Below are 22,872 nucleotides of genomic sequence, written 5' to 3'. Positions count from 1 at the left end.
TTTGAGCTTTAAAATATTTTTATTGCAGCATTTTTTTTTAATATAAAATCGAACATGTAATTGCACTGCTTACATCCTCTCGTCTTCTTCGTCACTTTATATGTCTTTTTACAAATTTTATAGGCTAAAAAATTATAAATTGTCCACGATTTCAAAATTCGATAACCGATTTCGTAAGGAATTACGAAATCATTTACTCATTGTTATAATTTTAGTTCTAAAATGTCCATGAAGGTTTGATTTTAAAATTGTTCGTAAAAATTAAAACTATTTTACATTGATGTTTCACATTTGTACCACAAAGCACTTTTGTCTTAACCGTTAGATTGTGTCTTAGCTAGAATTTTTGTTGAAGATAGTCCTTGGTTTAGTCTAGAAAACAATCAAATAAGGATTAAGTTTAATCCCGATTTGTGATGACTAAAATATACTCAGGCTGATCCTCGAGAATATTTAGCCTGTAAAATTTAGCAGTAAAGGACCTCTAATCGATGATCCTGTCCTCAGTGTATGATACTTTGGGATAAATCCTTACTGCCAAATTTTACAGGTTAAATATTCTCGAGGATCAGCCTCTGAGTCTATTTGAGCTTTAAAGCCCTTAAGATGCTCCAATTCCTGCTTTATTTTATTTTATTATTATTATTATTATTATTTTTTTTTTTTGAGAATATTGTAGCGGACTATTTTTGCCATTTTGTACATTATTCAATTTACAATTTTAATTCGGTTTGCACGGAGTGGGACTTGAACTTACATCTGCTACGGTCAAGCCAGAGATCTCACGGATCTCACCGCCCTAGAACCGAACGCTCTTGCCCGAAAAAGAGCAAAAATCTTTGCTGTCAATAAAATAAATCCCCTTATCTAAAATTTAAAATTATTTCAGGTAAGATCCTTATATCTCACTTTTTGCAATCGCCACGGAATTAATTGGTAAAAGGGAAGGAATAATTAATGTTATTATGGCTAAAATTTAAATAAAGTTCTTTGGATGGCTTATTCGGAAGGACAGTTTCCCTCTCTTCAAGTTCCGTGACATCTGTCCTTGTGCTGGAAGCATCAGAATCCGATTGAAATTTGAAGTATTCTTTTCCGAGTAAAACAGGAAGTTGCTTGCTCATTGTAACATCTTCATCCTCAAACACCGATTGCTTCTTTAGAGGCAAATTGCTGGTGTAAGCCAGGCGATTCTCAAACTTACTCAGCTCTTTGTAAATCTCCCTTTCCGTCTCTCGGATTCCAGCAACTTCTGGATTCTCATCTGATGGAGGTTTCCTTTCCTGCTTCATCTTCTTCTCCAGCCATTCCTGGTGCAAGTGCAACATCATGGGACATTTGGGGCCAGAAGCCTCAAGAGGTACCACCTCGAATTCTACCGGACAGACTTCTGTCTCAGTCTCGTCCAGAAGAAAATCTGTTATATCCTGACCAAAGTTCCCGGACATCTCTTTTGTTTTTCTCACACAATCAACTTTGGAAGAAAAGGACGGGATTGTCTGGTATTAAAACCTAATGCGTGGGCAATTTTGCTGCTAATTGATGCAACAAGCATTTTAGATTGATTTGCAGACGAAATTTAAGCCGAAATGGGGATATTTTATGCAAATTTTGCAAAAATTTGGAAATCAAAACAAAATTTTCGCCATCGCTGGCAGCGCCACTGCGACAAAAACACTAAATATCTACCAAACTTTTCTCTTTTTCTCAATGAAAACTCTATTAATCTTGATTTTTCTTATGAAAATTTTCTAGTCTTAACCCTCTTGATCTAGTAGTTAATCTTTTATCAAGAATAATGGAATTCCAATCGAGGAAAAAAGGTTTTACACTCACCTATTTAGTGTCAAATCTTTGTACCCGGAAACTCCAATTTTCTCACGATTTTCCCCAAATGCAGCAAGAATTTCCACTTGCACTTTCTTCCTTGGATCACCGACACCCCATTCTCAACTTTTATTTTGTAAATAAACAGCAAGAAACAAAAGAAATCTTGCTTTTTATTCCAACACAAATGCAATGCCTCCCTTTTCCCTTTGCCGACTGCAGCGACTCCCGTGATTGGTATCGAAACTTCAAACGTCATAGTTTATTTGAAATGTTTTCCGTTACAAAATTTCATGGTAATTTTCTTCTTGCAGAATTGCAAAAAAAAATAGAAATAAAAACAAATCTCTATGCTTCTGCTACATTTTAGAAGATTCTTGAGTATTCTTGTCATTCCTGAGAATCTCGACTTAAGCCAAAACAGCTGAGCTGGCCATGGAATTGATTCCGCAAGTATTGTCACCCCGGAAGACTCGGTAGTAGCCCTGTTCGCCCCATTTGGGGCCCCAGGAATTCTTCACAATCCAGTAGGGAAGGGTTTTGTTGAACAACGGATACTCAGCGACTCCGTATCCAACAATCAAGACCCCATGATCGATGCCACTGTGACGACAGAGAGGACGCCAAGGATGAGAAACTCCGCCCCGATAGAACTGCATGGCATTGGCATTGATCCCAATGGAAATGGGTCCATTCTGCACCAGCCACAGTTGCATGGCTGTTTCATTTTTGGGAAAATCCACAGCTCCACTAACCTTCACGTGACTCATCGTTTTGTTGAAGACGCATTCGCTCTTCCGGGCCCGATATGGATAGTCAGATTCCAGTTCGAGGCCGCCCAGTTCCTCAATTGCTCTGTTAAACAAAAAAAAAAAACAAATTTGTAAAGAGCCTCTGTTACAATTGACTCAAGGCCTTTCTAGTTCAATCACATTTCTAAAAATATTGTCGAAAAAATAAAATTAATAGAAAAAAAACCTAAAAAACAAAACCTATGTTACTTAACGAAATAATTAAAATATCTGATAGGGGAAACTGGGGCACCACCAAACACGGGGTACCACCAAACACTAATTTTTATTTCTAAACTACTTGGACTATCTCGACCATTTCTTCAATGGACAAGCATCCCTATAGTGCCTATAAATTCCTATCGATCTTATCCTCTGATATCCAATATCCGATTAGAAAATCGCAGTGTTTGGTGGTACCCCGTGTTTGGTGGTGCCCCAGTTTCCCCTAAACCCAAATAAGCTTATGGTAACATGAGATTCTCTGGAGCTGTGCATTTTTAGGGCTCGTGTTTACCACTAGATGGCAATCTTTTAGTAGTTGTCTATGTTTTTCTATGTCCATTGACTTTTCTTCAGAAAAGCAAAAACCGTTTGAAACCGAACAAACGTCAAATGAAAATTGTACGTCAATTGGTCAAAAGGCTACCTGGACAAACTTATTTTGATGTTTATTCGGTTCCAAACGGTTCTTCCACACCCCTGTTCTATATAATTCAGCGCATGAATGAAGAAAGATTCCCCAGAAAAGCTATGCCAACTATTATATTATATATATATTACTTGAGGAAGGCCTAGGAAAAAGTGGTTGAAAAAAATTCAGGAGCTTGCCTAGGCCCATTTTGAAATCGATACTAAACATATTTCTAAAAGCGACTCAGAGTATTCTCAGTTAGTGCGACCCCGATAGGAATAAGGGGGATAAGCGATTGAAAAGGAATGAATGAAAGCTAGTGATAAGCCTAGATCAGCTTATTGTAGGTGAGATTCTTAATGTGAGCTAACTCGGAATGTATGCAAATTCGATTAACTCTTTCTTTTCTTTTGAGACTCTGGGTACCCATGGAAACAACAATTTTTTTAGACTATCTAGAATCGATAAAAATCCGATTCTTCTGGATAATTACTAACTATAAGGATGTCCAAATCAGGATATTTTTTGCAGGATCCCAATTAACTCCTGAGCTAAGATATTTTTGGCCAAAAATCGTGAATTTTCGATTTTCTGCTTCCTTACAGATATCTTGATTTTTTTGATATTTCTAGACTAGAATAAGGAAAAATCTCTCGGGGTCAATAAGTCTGATAACAAACAATTACAGATTATATAAATTCGAAAAACAATTTTTTCTCAAATTTTCAAAAAACTTGTTCAAAATTTATGGGTACTCTCGTCCCCAAAAATCTGGAGGTCAAAAGTAAGGTTATCCCGCCAATGGCCGCCATTTGCTTTTTGACACCACCCCATAGCAAAAGAAAGCGGAATAGGAATAACAAGCGAAAAATTCCTATGGAATTTTCCAGTATTTTTCCTTAAAAAATTCCATAGGAATTTTCCATAATACGTTCCATCGAAAATTTAATGGATTTATGCTGGATTTTTTTAATATAGAAACCTTGGTAAAAAAATTCCAAGCGGGAGCGCCATTTTTGCCAATATGGCTGATAATTTTGACATTTGGCAGCGAGGGAGATTGCTTTCAAGGAAGTTTTTCCTATTCTTCCTGATTTTGGTGAATTCTGATTGTCCAGGGAGTGTCTTTTATGCTTTTGGGAAAGCTTAATGTGTCTGCAATAACATCGTGTTGAGAGAAATGTGTGTTAAAGTGTTATTGTGTGAAATATTTTGAGGAATCTATTGGCAAGCAGGAGCTGGGTGTCCTTTTTAGCACTTCCTGGACATCCCATAAGATACTGATCAATAATTCTTCTTATTTTAGTGATCAACATTGTAAAGGAGTCATTTGACATGCAAAAATAATTCACAAAATTGATATTATTGGCTTTTGGAAAATTGAAGTTTGTCCAAGTTTGTATCCTTTGCGTTCTTTAGGGGACGAGAGTACCCATGAGTTTTCCAATTTCCCAGAGGCGGAGAAAATTCTTTCTCTACAAAAGTATCATATTTGACCACTAAGACTTACAATAAAGTGAGTTTTACCGAAATTCATTCGCTGGATATGTTCCCATCAACTCATCGATCCTCATCGAAAACTTTGTCGGTATTACACCGATTTTTCGATTTAATTTTACTGTACTTTTACGGGTTTCTCGATGAACTGTTGACAAGAAATGCGAAGTGCGTGTGAAAACCGCGAGAGGCGTTAGTTGCTCTTGACATTTCGAGCTGAAAAGGTGCATTCTGTGTTGCTCCGTGTTTTCCACTAATTTTCATGGTAAGTTTTCCATTTTCATTCAAATAAACTAGTGGAATATGTTAGCCAAAGATTCTAGATGTGTTACATAAAGCTGTTTTTATTGTGTAGTTGTTTTCTTCCTCAATTTCGCGAGAAAAAATACTTTGTGCAATTTTCGAGTGCTCGCCATCTTTAATTTTTCACTTGTCAATTTATTTTCTCGTGAATTTCACGACAATTCTGTGATTTAATAATTCCCTAATGCATTATTTATATAAATAGAGTTATTGTGTATTCATCTAGACAAGTTTTAGACATTTTTTTCCTAATTTGTATTTAATTTAGGACATTTTGTACATTTCCAGAAAATCATCAAAGCCCGGAAAAAAGGTGGAAGGTGTTTCCAGGAGGGTCTTTCCTGTCACTTCAAGGGACTCACGGAGCAAGCCCCATCTCAACTTTGAGATTTCAGGACAGAACATCATCTCCAGGACAGAATTTCGCTAAACACACAACACACCTTCACACATGTAGACATTGTGTCATTAATAAATCAATTTTAAATGAAATAAAGTATTTTCCTAATAATTTTGGGGGCGTGGGGAGTGAAATATATGTGTAGACAGGCTACTAAAAATCTCAGCAGATTTTCAGACGTCGTGTCTGCCTTTAATCGCAAGAGACAGACGCATAAAATCTGCAGACATATCTGCCGACTTTTAGAACAGCGTCGTGTTGCACTTCGAGAACAAACGTCGGCAGATAATATGAGGACGGTCGGCATATTATCTGCCGACGCGCCGATTAAATCTGCCGATTTCGTGACGAAATCAGCAGACTATTTTTGATGGGTTGTGGTCGGGAAAGAGTTAACGTTCTTACCAAACAGCTTCCTTTGCACGATGACAATCAAAATCTTTAAGCTAGGTACTCTTTAGATAAAGAAAACTTTCAAATGATGAAGTTTTCTCTATAATTAAGGATGAGAGACGATCAAGAAAGGAATGTGATATACCGAAAGTGTCTAAGCAAGTGATGGAAAGAGTAGATCATGAACACCATGAAAGTGTTCTTTCGGAGATGATAACAAAGATTTTTAGTTGATTAATAGAAGAGATAGTTTTACATTGTTAAAGAAAGGATGGAGATCAAGGAAGCCTGATATTTTAGAAATGATGACAGTTTAGGTTTCTTAGACTTAAGACTATGATGTGGAACATTAAAAATCGAATCTTCTCATAAACAAAGCAAGATGGCGAACGGATCTCACTTATCGAGTCCTCTATAAGTGATATTCAGGCTGTTAATGATGCTTAGTTCCAAATACTGGAAATCATTAAAATTTGAGAAGCAAATAGAGAATGGGAGGAAATCCTTCTACCTAAGTAATGAGAACAGCAAAGGGTAATCTGCCTGCAAGAAAGACTAAACGAATGTAACAATGGAGGAATGAACGCCCTTAGAAAATCTAGAAGAACTAGGTCACAAAGCAACCTTGACGCAACCGCTATCGCATTGAAAACTGTTTAACTTGGATAGCAGCTTAAGCGCCCCTCGTTTTTCAAGTTCCACAAACCTATCTTCTGGATTAAAAAAACCAAATGCAAGAACAGAAACAAAGAATTAAAGGATAAGTATTACTTACTTGTATGCATTGTCAGGAAGTCCTCCAGCGCATCCTCCGTCAATTGCATCGCAATCCAAGAGTTCCTGCTCCGAATATTCCTCCAACTGTCCCGTTTTGATGGCATGAAGGCCTTCAATGTTGCCCGTTACTGAGAACGCCCAGCATGAACCGCAGTTGCCTTGATTCTTCACCTCACTCACCACATTCTTATCGCGCCAATCAAAGCTCTTCGGCAGTTTGAAATTAGGAATCTCAGCAATGGGATTGGAAATATGATTCTCATCGAGATTCCTCTTCCATAGGCCCGTTCTCAAACGATACTCCGTTGGCGTGAGATCGGCAAACTCCGTTACGCCATACTTAGCCGTTCCCATTTCGCGTTCATTGAGCATCTGAATCTTAGCCAGATTGTTCTGGAAGATACGGAAACGCAGAGACTTCTCCATGGAAGAGTGATAGGCTCGACTGAATTTCAGTTGGAATTTGTGAAAGAGCTCCTCATGGTGAGCCAAAGTCTCACGCTGATGCATCAGACGTTTCTCTTCTTCTTCATAATCCTCAGTCCTTCGTCTGTGATCGTAGATCAGGGAACGCTTTGAACGAAATTTATACTTCTTGTCGTTATTACACGAAACATCCGTCTCACTTTTTTGCTCCCAAGACCTTTCATACACCGAAAGCTCACATTCAACTATTTCATGAGGATCCTTCCTCTTGAACTCAACCTGGATCTTGTATAAACTTCCCGCAACAACTTGATGGGTTGCACCTACAATTCGATGGAGCCTAGACACAAATTTTTGTTATTAATCTTCCTCTATCAAAGAGAAACCTGGGAAATCTCGAAAAACTCACTCGTAACTGTTTCCTTCCTTTTCATTGAAGGACACCAGAGAATTTTGAACGAGACCTTTTACTTTCTCGTCATTCTCAAAGTTTTCGATGGGTCTTGGACTTCCAGGTGCACCTGGTGTGAACGAAACCTCATCTGCAGATCTCCTCTTACGGAATTTATATTTCTTGTCATTGTTGCACGTAACTTCTGTTTCGCGACTATTCATCCAAGACCTTTCCCATATAGACAACTCACACTCAACTATTTCTTGAGGATCTTTCCTCTTGAACTCAACCTGGATCTTGTATAAACTTCCCGCAACGACTTGATGGGTTGCACCAACGATTCGATGGAGCCTAGACACAAAATTTCGTTAACATTCTTCCTTTATCAAAGGAAAACTCTAAAAACAGAAAACTCACTCATAACTGTTTCCTTCCTTTTCATTGAAGGAGACCAGAGAATTTTGAACGAGAGTCTTCACTTTCTCGTCATTCTCGAAGTTCTCAATGCGTGAAGGACCTCCAACTAAGCCTGGAGTGACTTCATCTGCAGATCTCCTCTTACGGAATTTGTATTTCTTGTCATTGTTGCACGTAACTTCTGTTTCACGACTATTCAACCAAGATCTTTCCCATATAGACAACTCACACTCAACTATTACATGAGGTTCATTCCTCTTGAACTCAACCTGGATCTTATACAAACTTCCCGCAACGACTTGATGTGTTGCACCAACAATTCGATGAAGCCTAGACATAAGATTCTGTTAGATCTTTTCTTTAACAACAAAAACTCCGTTACAACTCACTCGTAACTGTTTCCTTCCTTTTCGTTGAATGAAACCAGAGAATTCTGAACGAGAGTCTTCACCTTCTCGTCATTCTCGAAGTTCTCAATAGGTGTTGTACCTCCAAGTACAGGAGGTTTGGCCTGCACTTCATCTGCAGATCTTCGCTTACGAAACTTGTATTTCTTGTCGTTATTACACGAAACATCCGTTTCGCTCTTGTCATCCCCAAGCTTTTCCAAAACAGACAATTCACATTGAACTATCTCCTGAGGATCTTTCCTCTTGAACTCAACCTGAATCTTGTAAATACTCCCAGCAACTACTTGATAGGTTGCACTTACAATTCGATGAAGCCTAGATACAAACTTTTGTTATTACTCTTCTTCTATCAAACGACAACCAAGAAAAAAACTCACTCGTAATTGTTTCCTTCTTTTTCATTGAAGGAGACCAGAGAATTTTGAACGAGACTCTTCACTTTCTCGTCATTCTCGAAGTTTTCGATGGGTGTTGCACCCCCAAACGTAAAAACTGGTAGATTGGCAGGCTTAACTTCATCTGCTGATCTCCTCTTACGGAATTTGTATTTCTTGTCATTGTTGCACGAAACTTCCGTTTCGCTTTTATCATCCCCAAGTTTTTCCAAAACAGACAATTCACATTCAACTATCTCCTGAGGATCTTTCCTCTTGAACTCAACTTGAATCTTGTAAATACTACCAGCAACAACTTGATGGGTTGCACCAACAATTCGATGTAGCCTAGATACAAAATTCCATTAAAATTTCTTACCTTTTAAAGATTCCATTTGAAAAACTCACTCGAAATTGTTCCCTTCCCTTTCGTTGAAGGACACCAGAGAATTTTGAACGAGACTCTTCACTTTCTCGTCATTCTCAAAGTTTTTGATGGGTCTTGGACCTCCAAGTACCGGTAATTCGTCTGCGGATCTCCTCTTACGGAATTTGTATTTCTTATCATTATTGCAAGTAACTTCTGTTTCGCGACTATTCAACCAAGATCTTTCCCATATAGACAACTCACACTCAACTATTTCTTGAGGTTCTTTCCTCTTGAATTCAACTTGGATCTTATACAAACTTCCCGCAACGACTTGATGCGATGCACCAACAATTCGATGGAGCCTAAATACAAATTTTCGTTAAAATTCTTCCTCTGTCAAAGGAAAACTCTAAAAATAGAAAACTCACTCGTAACTGTTTCCTTCCTTTTCGTTAAAGGACACTAGAGAATTTTGTACGAGACTCTTGATTTTCTCGTCATTCTCAAAGTTTTCAATGCGTGAAGGACCTCCAACTAAAACTGGAGTGACTTCATCTGCAGATCTCCTTCGACGGAATTTGTACTTTTTAGAGTTATCGCAGTCGAACTTAGTTTCCTTTGGGTTGTCTAACCACGGTCTATCCCAAACTTCCAAGTTGCATGTCACAGTTTTAGAATCAGCATCCTTTACATCGAGATTCACTCTGAAGATCGAGCCTTCTACTGTTTGTTGCGAAGCACGATTGATCTTTACCAAGCTATTTACAAAACAAGTTAAGAATAGTGTCCTTAAAAACTAGGAATATTAAACTGCGGTAGAGCAAAACCAACGCAATTAAAACTAATTCACATTTTGATCATATTTATCTTCTATTCAGATTCATGCCAGTTTTTCAGATGACTTAGATCGCTGTTGTACGAGAAACTTTTCAGAGTTCTCAAATCGGAAAAATTAATACTCTTTCATAATGACATCTTTTGAGAAGAACTATTTGAAGTTGGTAATTTCAGTGATTGCCTATAATGCCTATGTATTTTTTCCGAATATTAAATATCTCATCATCTCAACTAGGAATCACAATAAACACGAATATTATAATATTAAAATAGAAAGCAGGCATTCATCCTCAATATGTCGTAAAGAATAAAATTGTGAAAATCAAGAGAGGTCTAGTATTTCCATCCATTTTCTGCTATACGACACCAAATCGAAGTCCTTTACATAATTTTCAGTTAAATTTACAGTAGAGTCTCGCTATAGTCCATATTTGGTTTCAAATTTGACACTTGGGTCGCACTATAGTCCATATAATTTTTCAAAATTATCAACGACTTTTAGTATTGAAATTGCTCGACGGCTTCCACTTTCTTTGCGATTGTGGTACTTGTCCTTGCTCTCTTCATTGTGGATCACAATTATCACAACTACTTAATAAAGTTTGCCAAAAATATTAAAATAATTATGCATGTCGCGTACTAAAAAACATAACCTAACTTAAAATCAGTGTTTTAAAATCAACGGTCGATAAATTGTGGACTATAGAGCGATGGCCTATAGCGAGACTCTACTGTAAAAAGATTTTTGAATTAAAGGCTTCAATGCTAACCGAATTTCAATTCAGGTGAATTGTGCTAACCTTAAAACACTAGCGCGACGAGCGCGACAATGCCATTTGCATATATTTGGTTAGCACTTTTTGTTCGAGAACTGCTGATAGGTCAGCATATTTTTACTGACCGATTCAGCAAAAATATACTAAAAACGCTATCTTTTTCGATACTTAAGGTCTTTTCGGGATTTTAACTTTTCGATCTTTTGGTGTACAGGGGATTTTAGATTTCAAAATTTTAACTAGCACCGTAACAAACGACACTAAAACTTTCAGAACTAGAATCGAACCCGGAACATTTCAATTAGATCTCCTTACAAGACTAAAATACTTTGTCTTTACTTATATATGCAAAAAAACTCATTAAATGAGACATTTAATGATTTTTGATTAATTATTCTAAAAAGCCATCAAAGAATTAAATTACACTTTGCGCAAAACATATTAAAGCAAACCCACACGACAGTATAAGAAACGGTGGCGCAGTACATTTTATGGAAGCGTCCTAGGTTCAAGTCTGACCTCGTTCTTTTTTCTTATTACTGTTTTTTCGCTTTTAAATTTTTTTCTTATTACCTACTGTCTTTTTTTTATTTCAAATTTTAAGCAATTTTCGGCTCCTAATTCTATGACTCGACTGGCACAGTTGTGAGTTCGAGTCCGGCCCGGAGCAAAAGATTAAAACGTTTAAAAGAACACTTCTCATTCGTGTAATCATTCTAAACTGAATAAAAAAACTAAAAGCTAAATAATATACAAAATGGCCAACATGACGCGGTTCATCTTAATAAATTTGCAAAAAGTATTTTTTTTTATTATTTGTAATTTTCGTAAAATGTGCAAGCTATAATATAACGCAAATAAAGAATTAATATTAACCCTCTAACGGTGTTTTCTTTAATATGTGAAAAAAAAGGTCTAAAACAATGTTTTCTAGGATAATTATGATCTAATAAAGTCCATAAAACCATCCATTCTTCATTATCTCTTTTAGTTTAGGCGCTAGATGAGAAAATATAAAAAATTTTTGAAACTCTTTTTGCTTCTAAAATTCACATTTTTAGTTTTCAAATTCAAATTTTTTAAATAAAATATACAAAGTAGAATGACATATCTTTCAGTAAAAAATAAATTTATTTTAGTCAGATAACTTTAAATCGGTATTTTTATGGAAATTGGAAATGAGTTCTTTTGCACAAATATTATTTGTTACTTTTTCTCTGACCTGTCACACAAAACTGGGAATAGCAACTAAACGAAGAGTAAAAATGAGTTCAAACTTTCAAGAGATGTTTATAAGACTATTACCTTGGACACTATAGCACTTTTAAATAAATAAAACCTTTATTGTCGCTGTAAATATGATTTTTGTGAAGACCGCCTGGAGGCGGTCTTACCCGTTAGAGGGTTAAAGCATTCCTAATAACGGGTTTTTCAATTTTAAAGGTTAAAAAGGCTCTATAGAGCGTATTTCTCAATCGAATGATAGCATGTTTGGTTTCGTTAAAAGGTCTTGGAATTTTCGACAAAACTGAATCGGTTGCAATCGATTTTGAACAGGTAATGAACTGGTTCATAACCGATAACTAATTTTTATTCAAAACTGAATAATATTTTCAATTATATTGCTCCTGGGTGTATTTTGAGCAATGTTTTGAGTGATTTAGTAATTTATAAATCGATTTAAAACGTTTCTAAACCGGTATTCAACCGGTTATGAACCGATGAGTGATTTTCGCGCAAAAATGAATTCTTGTTAGAACTATTTTGAGTATGTTTTGAGCGATTTATGAATCGATTTAAATCGGTTAAGAACCGGTAAACTTTGGCTCAATGACTTAATGACTTTGGTTCATTCGCTAAGAGAAATCCGAAAAAGTTAAAATAATATTCCGGAAATGTTAATTCTACCCTGCAGTATTGATCCAAAATCGGTGTAAATATTACCCTTTTTAAGAGTATTGGGGGTTAAAGTTAACCTTTTTCATGTTAATTTTGCCCTTAAAAAGGTGTAAAATTAACATTAAAAAATGTTGATATATTTTTACACCTAAAAAGTGTTAAAGTTATGAGGAAAAAAAGTTAATCGCACCCTCTTTTTTTCTCAGTGAATAAAATCTAGTAAAATCTAGTGCGATTAACTTTTTTTCCTTATAACTAACACTTTTTAGGTGTAAAAATATATCAATATTTTTTCATGTTAATTTTACACCTTTTTAAGGGTAAAATTAACATGAAAAGGGTAACTTTAACACCTAACCTAAAAAGCATAATATTTACACCGATTTCGGATCAATACTGCAGGGTTAAATAAATATTTCCGGAATGTTATTTTAACTTTTTCGGATTTCTCTCAGTGAAAAGAGCCGAGGGTAAAATCCATTAAAAACATAGAAAAAATGCATTGTCCGGAGCTTGAGCCGTCCGAAGGAATTATTCCTTTCCCTACATAATTTTTCAGTACTGTAATTATTTTCTTTATTCTCAAATCTTGCAAGGAAGATCTCGAAACCGATAGTGAGCAAAGCCATATTTTTAGCATCTTTCTAAAATCATATCTAAAATTCAATTATAACTTATTACACTTTAAATGTTTTAAATACTTTTTAAATGAAACTATTAGGAAATTATTTTTTATGACGCACTAAATATTTCGCAAAAGATTTTAGCAAATGCATCTTTCAGCCTTGAAGATTAATTATTTCAATGTGAAAATTAGCACCAATTCAGCACACGCGAAAACTTACCTATAGACATCACCATTTTCTGATGTTCCCAGTCCCGCCAAGCTCTCCCTGACCAACTCATGAATCGGATGAGATGCATCGGTGATGTCAATCTCTTTACGTCCTCCTTTCACTGTTAACTCTTCATCCCGCTTCTCCCGGACTTTCTTGTCCGGAAGAGGCTTACACTGACTTTTTTTTAGTTTTACGGATTTTCCATCGCAAATGGAAGCCTGGAAAGTTAAAGAGAATTTCCTTTGGGGGTCAGGAAGTCAAAGAAAAGCCAAATGGGAATGAAGATGAATCCCAGATGTGGGAAAAATGGCAATTTTGTGAGTGTTAGTTCACCAGAAAGCAAGGCGAATTTTCAATGGGGTTTAGTTTGATGAGAAATGACCAAGGAGATCTGGGAATTTTTATTTTTACCTCAATCGCACACAATTTTGCCGTTTCTGCATGAACATTTTCCATACATTCTCGCACATTTTCATCATTTTCATCGCACTGACTATTGGCTACTTTGGCATGGGCTGATATTATTTTGCAATTGTCACTAATTTGGGCTTCTTTGAAGGCAAATATCTCAATTGCAACTTTCTTGGATGCATCCTCATCAATTGCATCGAGTTGCTCAAGGGCACGATTAAGAAGGAAGAGACTTTCTTCCTTCTCTGTTCGTCCCAGTTCCCTCTTTTGACGCTCAACTTCCTGGACACTAGCCTGAGTTGGGTCAATTGTGAAGAAAGGATCAAGAATCTGTTGCTGTTGCCCAAAATCCTCATCGATATCCTGAGGAATTGGTGTCATTTGTTGCTGAGGAACTTCATTAGAGAGCGGAGTTGAGGAAGCTTCTGCAGCTTCGGTGGACACAAGAAAAATTTCTTCGGTTTCACTTTCACAATTTACAATCTTTGGTTCAATTTCTGGCTTAACGCCAGTCGCCAGGGGACCTACATTTTCCCTGACAATGCCTCCGGAAGGCGCTTTCCCGGACAAATAGTAAGCATCCAAGAGAGCTTTCATTTCATCAGATAATTCAGCCACGGGCAATTCTGTCGTGGTATCATGAATCTCATAGAAATCCCGAGGAGTTGTTGATGTAATAATTTGATCTTCAACTTCCCTCAATCTATCCCCCGTCAATTCTTTGGGCTTATCCCCCCCAAAAACCGGATTAACCCTTCGATATTGATCCCTAACCGGTGCCAGAGGATTCGGACTTCCCGTACAATTTGTCCCCTCGAGCATCCTCCACTTATCACCCCATTCAGTCGTTATCCAAGGCTTCTCCAGAATCTCCAGGGAACACACAACCCTCTCACCATTTTCCACTCGTTCAGCATTCACCACCAAAATGTACCTGACCCCAGCTACAACTTCCCTAGCCGCCGATATGACGGTCAGCAGCTGATACTCAGCCGGAAGGAATGTAAGCACAAGATGCGTTATCCCAAGAAGAGTGGGACTCAATTCCTCACGCATCCCCAATGTGCCCACATGAATGGCCACAAAACGCTCCCCGGACGTCGGTTGATCCTGTTGGAGGAAGAAAACCAAGAGACATTTGTGCACAGATCCTGGCCTGTCTCATTCTCTCTTTCTCTCTCTCTCTCTCTCATTCATCCTCTTGTGCGATGGTTACTGTGACGTGCATCCCCAGGGAGTGTTTTATTTTTTTTTTAATTTGCTTAATTTTATTTTCGGTGTACAAAACACGAAGCGCCTGTCTGCCAATCAGTGTGTGCGGTGTGTGCATTTGTTTCTTGTTTTTGGTGTCTTTCAATCAATTTTTTTGCATTTTTCACAATTATTTAGTATTAAGAAAATGAATGAATCAAGATAGGGATGACCAGAGGCTTATATGAGTATTATTAGTTCCTGCAAAGCTGCCTGATGAATTTTAGTAATGTAAAACAAGTAAAAATAATGTCAATTGTTAGAGTGCTCGCTTTATAATGCAAGTGTTTCGGGTTCGAATCCAGCCCAGGTCCACCATTTTTTAATCAATAAATGCATGTAAATCACATTCAATCATATTAATTCCATTTAAAATGGATCTAATAACCCTGTGTAGTAACCCGACTTTGAGGGTTACTTTCAATGACAATTTCATCATCTTACAAGGGAAGTACTCGAGACATCAAATTCAGAAAAATCTGAGGCTTTGCTCAACTACGCATAAAGGCATCAAATTAAACGTGGTATATTCAAAAAGTGCGAAATCGGGTTAATTTTTTTTTAAAAATTCCCCAAAGTTGAAAATGACACCTTACGCAGCACATAATAAAGAAAATTCGTATGAGACTGCATGCGGCGCTGGCTCAGCGGTAGCGCACCGGGCGTTCAACGGGAGTGCCGCGGGTTCGATCCCCTGGCTCCGTCTGTTTTTTTTTCCTTTTGATATCTTTTTTTTTTTCAATTAAAAATTCTATTCTTTATTAAGTAGTATTATTGTAGTGTAAATTGCTTATCTAGAGTGCTGAATTAAAATCCCCAACAAATTTTTAAAAGCAATGAAAGTGCATCCCATAATTTATCAAATAATCAATTTACTAGTAGAAAAATAAAAAAAACCTGTATGTACTTACAATCAGCTATCTGAGGATCGTTGTAAATATTATTTAAAGTTTTTATTGAAATTTTATAAAAGATTAGAATGGTCGAAGACCCAAACCAATTTTTTTGGAAAAATTCATTTGGAAACCTGCACTCAAACTGATTGTGAAAGTATATCTTTCATTCGATGTGCACATTGTGATTGCATTCTCTGTTTTAATCATTTCTTTACTGAAATCCATATTCACTAATTAGTTTAAAAAAAAAACTAATTCGTGTATTGTGGATTTCGGTAATGATTAAAACAGAAAGTACCACAACGAGAGCATATGGATTACAAGTGTGCCTTAAACATTTATTTGAGCACAGGTTTCCAAATGAATTTTTCCAAAAAAATCGGTTTGGGTCTTCGACCTTTCTAATCTTTTATAAAATTTCAATAAAAACTTTAAATAATATTTACAACGATCCTCAGATAGCTGATTGTAAGTACATACAGGTTTTTTTTATTTTTCTACTAGTAAATTGATTATTTGATAAATTATGGGATGCACTTTCATTGCTTTTAAAAATTTGTTGGGGATTTTAATTCAGCACTCTAGATAAGCAATTTACACTACAATAATACTACTTAATAAAGAATAGAATTTTTAATTGAAAAAAAAAGATATCAAAAGGAAAAAAAACAGACGGAGCCAGGGGATCGAACCCGCGGCACTCCCGTTGAACGCCCGGTGCGCTACCGCTGAGCCACCGCCGCATGCAGTCCCATACGAATTTTCTTTATTATGTGCTGCGTAAGGTGTCATTTTCAACTTTGGGGAATTTTTAAAAAAAAAATAACCCGATTTCGCACTTTTTGAATATACCACGTTTAATTTGATGCCTTTATGCGTAGTTGAGCAAAGCCTCAGATTTTTCTGAATTTGATGACTCGAGTACTTCCCTTGTTAGATTTTTCTAGAAATATAAGTTCCAGAAATAATTCAGTTTAAACAGGAAATAATTGACAAAAAATATATGATTAAAAAGTATTTGTCACACTATAAGTGTGAAGTAATTAAATAGAGGCGACACTCTTATCTCAAAATGATGGTGCGGAGTCTGAACACCGCCAAAGATGAAAGCAAATCGTGGTGCAGATTGAGCATCCGGAATAAAATAAAATGATAAGAGTGGAGCCTCCGAAAAATAGTCACAACATTGCCGAAATTATTAGTTATTGGAAAAATTATAAAAGAGAGTGAGCTGGAATGAATAATCAGTCTACTCAATTCACTGAGCCCACTCACTCAGTCTACTCCGTATACTCAATCCACTCAGTCCACTCAGTGAGCACTGATACCATCCATGTACGGAATTTAAGTCGAGAAATAAATCCTTACACACTCTCACTGAGGGTTTTATTATGCTGTGACAGTGTCTTGAATATTCTCCACAACCCTCCACTGCACTACACCTGTTTTTATTAAAAAAAAATTGTATGTGTAGAAATATTAATTTTAGAAAGGCCTAACACGGGCTTTAGACCTAACCTAACCTACTTTAGACCTTTAGTAAGATGTACATATAGCGCTAAACTGCTCTAGTTTCTTAAAAAAAATACGACATTTTCAATTTAGATTATAATAAAGGGCAAATGGCCCATCTGTCTATCAGGTTACGAAAAATCACTGTAAAATTGCTTTGTTGTTTAGATGTTTAGATTTTCAAGACCTTTTAAAACTGGCCTAGTGAAGACTGCCTTTTATGATAATCATACGCTAAGAAAAGAGTTAAATAAAAATTTTGGACAAAAGCATAAAATTAGTCTTCATTAAGTACTTATTAAGTACTTAAGGCATATATTAAATCAAAGTAGTAGTAGTACCGGACGGCAAAGAATGAAAATTGAAATAGAAAATATGATGAACGGGTTTTGCCCAGCGCACAATAACTTTTGTTTTGTAAACATGTTTTTGACATTTCAATTAGAGCGAATGAAACCAAGATCTAGTCATCTCGCTTTCACTCATATGAATTTTGAAAACTTACAAACAAAATTTATTGTGCGTTGGGCATTAACAATTCAATTGAAAGTTATGAATCAATTTAAAAAAAAAAACATAATCATAAAACATTAACAAATATACGTTTTCTTTTTTCTTTAATTTGCATTTTTTTTTTAGAATTACAGTGATGAATACAAAAAAAATGAAAATTAATGAAATCTACGACGTCTAGCTTAACAGTCTTATCTACATCTTATCTCTACTACTAGATTTTTCATTTAAACCTTGTAGCTTCTAGTTCGAAAATGTACCCTTCTTCGTCTTCTTTTTACGTTTTGGCTGTCGGACTCAATCAGGTTCATAGCCATTAATCTTGCCCATAAGTGCCTTAAATGATGTCAAATCCATTATAGCTTTATTTTTTTGTCCTCAACTTGCGATCTCTGACAGTGCAAATTATCAAATTTAAGATCAAAGAAAATTTTTAGCTCGTTATCCTGGGAATATTGTTACCCTCAGGATTCCTAAATTTCAATAAATCCTCTACTTAATTCCATAAACGTATAATCTGAGAGTATAAGATTATTTTCCAGTCCTAGGGTGGTGTCACCACTTCTCGCCACCTATAGTTAAATCGAAGAAAAATCATATAACACGAGTAATAAAAAAGATATCAGGAAGGAAAAGGAACGCTGAATATGTTTTTCAATAATATTGTCCAAAATAATTGAGTTTGGGCCTTTTCAAGTAGGTGGCGAGAAGTGGTTATTTTTGAATTTTTAATAAAAATATATTTTTTTAAGTAATCCACCATTAAATTGAGGGACTATTAGTCTGATATATTTATAGACAACATATCTAAGAAACTTTGTGTCAAATTTAAGTTATTTTATAATAAGGGTTTAAAAATTATAATTAAATTAATTTCAGTTTTTCCTAAAAGTGGCGATAAGTGGTTACTCCACCCTATTTGACCAAATTTTTATTTTTTTTTTTAATTCATCATCCAAATAACATCTGGAAATTCTTTAGATGGATTTTAGGAACTTGTCGGGCACCCGTCAAAACTAGCTAGTACGGCTTTCAAGTCTAAAGCTCAGCCATACGGCTTAACTTCACTAATTTTCTTATCAGTCAAGATTTTTTAGAAAATTTTGACTTAAGGGGTTACATGGGTCTCTCGAGTCAAAAAATAGGCCTTTTCTCTGATAATAATTTATTGTATCGAAAATATTTTAGAAATTCCTAATTTTGGGATATGAACGAGTAGAACAAAATTAAAAAAAAAAAAAAAAATTAAAAATTTGAAAATTCGACCGTTGGTAGCTGATTTTCGGAACCATTCCACAAAAAACAGAACTTGCGGTAGGCAGGAGTTCTCCCAGTAGGATCTTCTAAAACCCAAAAACCAAATATACTCTGTTAGAGGATAAGTTGGTTGGACCCCTAGATGAACGAAGGATTTTTGAAAAAAAAATAAACAAAATTTGGATTTTTGGCAAAAGTTTTTGTAAAAAAGTATCAATTTTACCCTATTTTTCAACATATTTTGTATTGCAAAAATGGTTCTGATTAAAGGAAGTGTACACCATTCGTTCAAACAGTAGATAATACTTCTCAAAACAAATATGCAAAATTTAAGAAAGATAGGTTCAGTGGACTCTGAGTAATCTTGAATACCGCATTGTAAAACGGTATTTTGAGAAAAACGCGTTTAAAGTTTTACAACAATATGCGCACGCGGGCGGAATGCATAACTAAAACTGCTTTACCTCCGAGAGTTTTACTCCGATTGACTTCAGATTTTCAGAAAATATTTTTCAAATGTTATACTGGTTATACTATAAAATTAAAAAAATTAAAAAAAAAAATATTTTCTTGACCTGAGAGACCCATGTAACCCCTTAACGATAGGATTATTATTGATAAAATGACCTATTCAATTCTAAAACCCAATAAAATTGGTTGGTATTTAAGATTTTAGGACTTTCGGAAACTGGGCTAAACCTTTAGTTGTAAGACAACTGAAATCAGAATAGCCGTCCGGATTAACAGATACTAAAGTAATGTATTCATTGTACCTACTCATTTGATCAATTTTTAAAGAATGCATGAGACTGAGGATATCGATTCTTTTAGTCAAGATACATTTTAATGCCACTTATTCTGAAAAAGTCTTGTTAAACGAACAAATGGATTTTGTTCAATAATTTGTCAAAAGGATGTTATTTACCAATTTGACAAACTTTTAACAAGATCCAGTTGGCCGCCTATTTGAGAAAACTTTTCCATATTCTTCATCTGTATGGAAGAACATCCTTTTGACAAATGTGTTTTGTTAATTTTTAAAACATTTTTCAGAATTCGATTGTGCGTGCAGTGGTTTAATTTAATTTATTTTGATAAATCAATGACAAAATCACCTTGTCCTACACTACCACTATCCCGAACCTCCCTAATCTCCCCCACTAAGAAAACAAGTGTTTTATGATATTTCTACAATTAAAAACTAATAAATAGATAAATAAAAAAATAACAAGTAATAAGTCAAAAAGTGCTTATAGTCAAGTGTGCTAATCCGGGCGCTTCACTATCTGGATCGTTTATGACTAAACCACTTAAAATAATATTTTTATTTCCGTAATATAGTCACTACAGTAACATAATAAAACTGTTCAACTTTGAGAAAAAGCAAAAATAATATTTTTATCCATTAAATAACTGAGTGTAATCGACTCATTTCAATCTTGTGCCAGCTGGGTTCTTCACTAAAAATTTTCTAGCAGTGATATTTTCGCTAATGACTGCTGGTTGATTGAAAACATTTATTGTTTTTTCCTTGTGAAAAAAAAAGTATTTTAAATCCAAAGGTTTAATTAAAAGTGAATTAGCGAAAAGGCGACCCAGTTAGTGCATCAGTATTATCATTATTTTATATATTTTCTTTAATATTTTTGATAATTTTATTTTATATCATGTTTCTGAATGAAACAGTGAATAATTCTATGGATTTAGAAGAAGTAAAAAAGAATTTCATCAGTCTTCTTATGCTAAGCTTTTAAGAAAAGGATGTGAATTTTGACGTTATGAAACTCACATTTCCTTTTTTCTCAAACGTTTAGGATATGTCTATCTCGCTCTTTCGCATTCTTCTTCCTTTAAACATCAGAACAAATTCAATTTAGATCGACCCAATTTTGAGATCAAATGAGTGAAACTGACATGACACAATTATTTCAAAAAGAAAGGGATAAATTTTGATTTCAGGACATCTTCCTAATCTAAAAATTGATTTGGAGGCTTTAGTAGCTTTTTTATCTCTTGTGTTACAAAATATATAAAATCCCACTTTTTTGCGGAAAATATTGTAATTCTTCTCAGATTCGTTAATTTATGACGCGGTAATTGGCAAATTCAAATTGAATATTCTAGTTTATTAATTTAAGAATCTGCAAAATCTTTTTGATGACGTCAAAGTGTTTAATTTTTTGTCCCGGCAAAAATCTTGTTTCCCGGCAAAATAGTTAAATATCAAAGTATCATGAATCAAGTCTGTTACATTATTTGCATCACAAAAAGCAAATATACTGGATATGATTTTTTTTAACAAGTCAACAAAGAAACAGAACTTATCAAGAAGTATTGAAAAAAAACCAGATTGTATTTAGCAAAAAAGTCAATAGGAAATTTTTTAAGTAATCTCAAAAAATTCATGTCGCAAAATTCTCTAATCTCTCTAATTGCTTTAAATTATTTACTTTCATTGAGTGAGTGATCTTTTATCTATTGATAGAAATAAATAAAATGGAAATAAATATATTAAACTGGAAGTTATGGAAGATAGAATGAAGTTGTGGGCTTTATTTTAATACTATTCCTGCCTCTGGTCACCTCGATTAGTTAAGTGTTTATTGATTTTTCATTGGTTCTAATGGGATTTCAAGGAGTTTCTTGTCTTACTTCTAGAATGTATTTGTCTTGATTTTAGTGCTTCGTGTTGGAACAATCTGTTGAATGAGGATTCAATGGGAAATGTTGAAATACCCTGGGTTTCTTTTGTGATTGAAGGAAGCCATGAACTTGCATGCTTTTTCTTTGCGTTTTCTTTTGTTTTGTGAAAAGTTAGCCATGAATTTTAGTGTTTTTCAAAATTGATCGCAGGAGTCTTTGTGAGAGAAACTTACCGCCTGCTCATTAATAACTTCATGTTCCAGCTCCAGGGCCCCAGATTGAACAGAATCCCTCTACAAAAGCATCAATTTCGTTAAATTTTTCCTTCTTTCTCTTCCCAAATGATTCTCAAGGGAAATCTCAGGCTCCCAGCTATTAGCTCAAAACCCAATTTACATGTTCAATTCGCTTATTTGCTTGATCTTTTAACCTGAAATGCTTTGTGGATGATACTGATGCTGCTGAAGCATCTTTCATATCGCAAAATTCTCTTGAGACGCAAAAATACTTTTTTTTCCCATTAGCACTCTCTCAAATAAACTCCATGATTTTCTAAGAAATTTGCACAAAAGTATTTCTAAAGAATGTGTTCTCACTTCCAAGTAGAAGGTGAAATTGATGACTAAACCCAGGAAAAATACTTAAGCATTGTTTTTTCTTAGCACAAAATTGCCATTTTTTATGGTGATGTGCGTTTGTTTTTGTTTTTGTGAAGAGAAGGAAAACAAAGAAGGCTTTTCTTTTACCTCTTCCGCCACCTCGGCACTTGGACTGTCCAATTTTTCATTTTTAGCACTCACATCATCTGTTTCACCACACAAAACACTATTTACAGTGATACAAGAGAGAAAAATGAGAAAAAGAAATTTTCTTCTAAAGAGCAACATCTTCACAGCTCCACTGACACACGACGACTGAACTCAGCGGGAACTCAGCGAAAGCAGAACGAATTGAAGTTGCAGCTATTTGGCACCAGAGGTACTGCTAGCGATGTCCCAAATTCAGAGCCATCTAGATTAAGTGCA

At 35.3% G+C, this 22,872-nt stretch overlaps 2 protein-coding genes across 6 annotated transcripts; both read right to left on the bottom strand.

The window, feature by feature from the left end:
* LOC129798276 (uncharacterized) lies at positions 1 to 2,052 on the bottom strand. 3 transcript variants are annotated; one of them, XM_055841332.1, is made up of 3 exons: positions 1,837 to 2,052; positions 1,205 to 1,474; positions 1 to 372 (listed from the first exon to the last, which is right to left on the bottom strand). In XM_055841332.1, the coding sequence occupies exons 2-3, from the start codon at positions 1,446 to 1,448 to the stop codon at positions 368 to 370; spliced, it is 249 nt and encodes an 82-aa protein (XP_055697307.1). In that variant the 5' UTR covers positions 1,449 to 1,474; positions 1,837 to 2,052; the 3' UTR covers positions 1 to 367. The 3 variants fall into 3 exon arrangements, with proteins under 3 accessions (XP_055697307.1, XP_055697306.1, XP_055697305.1); XM_055841331.1 differs by having other exon boundaries at positions 1 to 337; XM_055841330.1 differs by having other exon boundaries at positions 1 to 1,474.
* A 22-nt stretch (positions 2,053 to 2,074) lies between these two features.
* On the bottom strand, positions 2,075 to 22,782 carry LOC129798262 (uncharacterized). 3 transcript variants are annotated; one of them, XM_055841301.1, is made up of 12 exons: positions 22,594 to 22,782; positions 22,081 to 22,140; positions 13,776 to 14,885; positions 13,371 to 13,582; positions 9,442 to 9,771; positions 9,052 to 9,375; positions 8,647 to 8,991; positions 8,249 to 8,584; positions 7,860 to 8,189; positions 7,458 to 7,793; positions 6,621 to 7,388; positions 2,075 to 2,682 (listed from the first exon to the last, which is right to left on the bottom strand). In XM_055841301.1, exons 1-12 carry the CDS (start codon positions 22,732 to 22,734, stop codon positions 2,238 to 2,240), a joined length of 4,737 nt encoding a protein of 1,578 aa, XP_055697276.1. In that variant the 5' UTR covers positions 22,735 to 22,782; the 3' UTR covers positions 2,075 to 2,237. The 3 variants fall into 3 exon arrangements, with proteins under 3 accessions (XP_055697276.1, XP_055697278.1, XP_055697277.1); XM_055841303.1 differs by lacking the exon at positions 7,860 to 8,189; XM_055841302.1 differs by lacking the exon at positions 22,081 to 22,140.
* Positions 22,783 to 22,872: the final 90 nt, after the last annotated feature.

Source organism: Phlebotomus papatasi, chromosome 1, assembly GCF_024763615.1.
Source record: "Phlebotomus papatasi isolate M1 chromosome 1, Ppap_2.1, whole genome shotgun sequence".
NCBI lineage: Eukaryota > Metazoa > Arthropoda > Insecta > Diptera > Psychodidae > Phlebotomus > Phlebotomus papatasi.
This window is presented reverse-complemented; position numbering and strand designations above follow the sequence as displayed.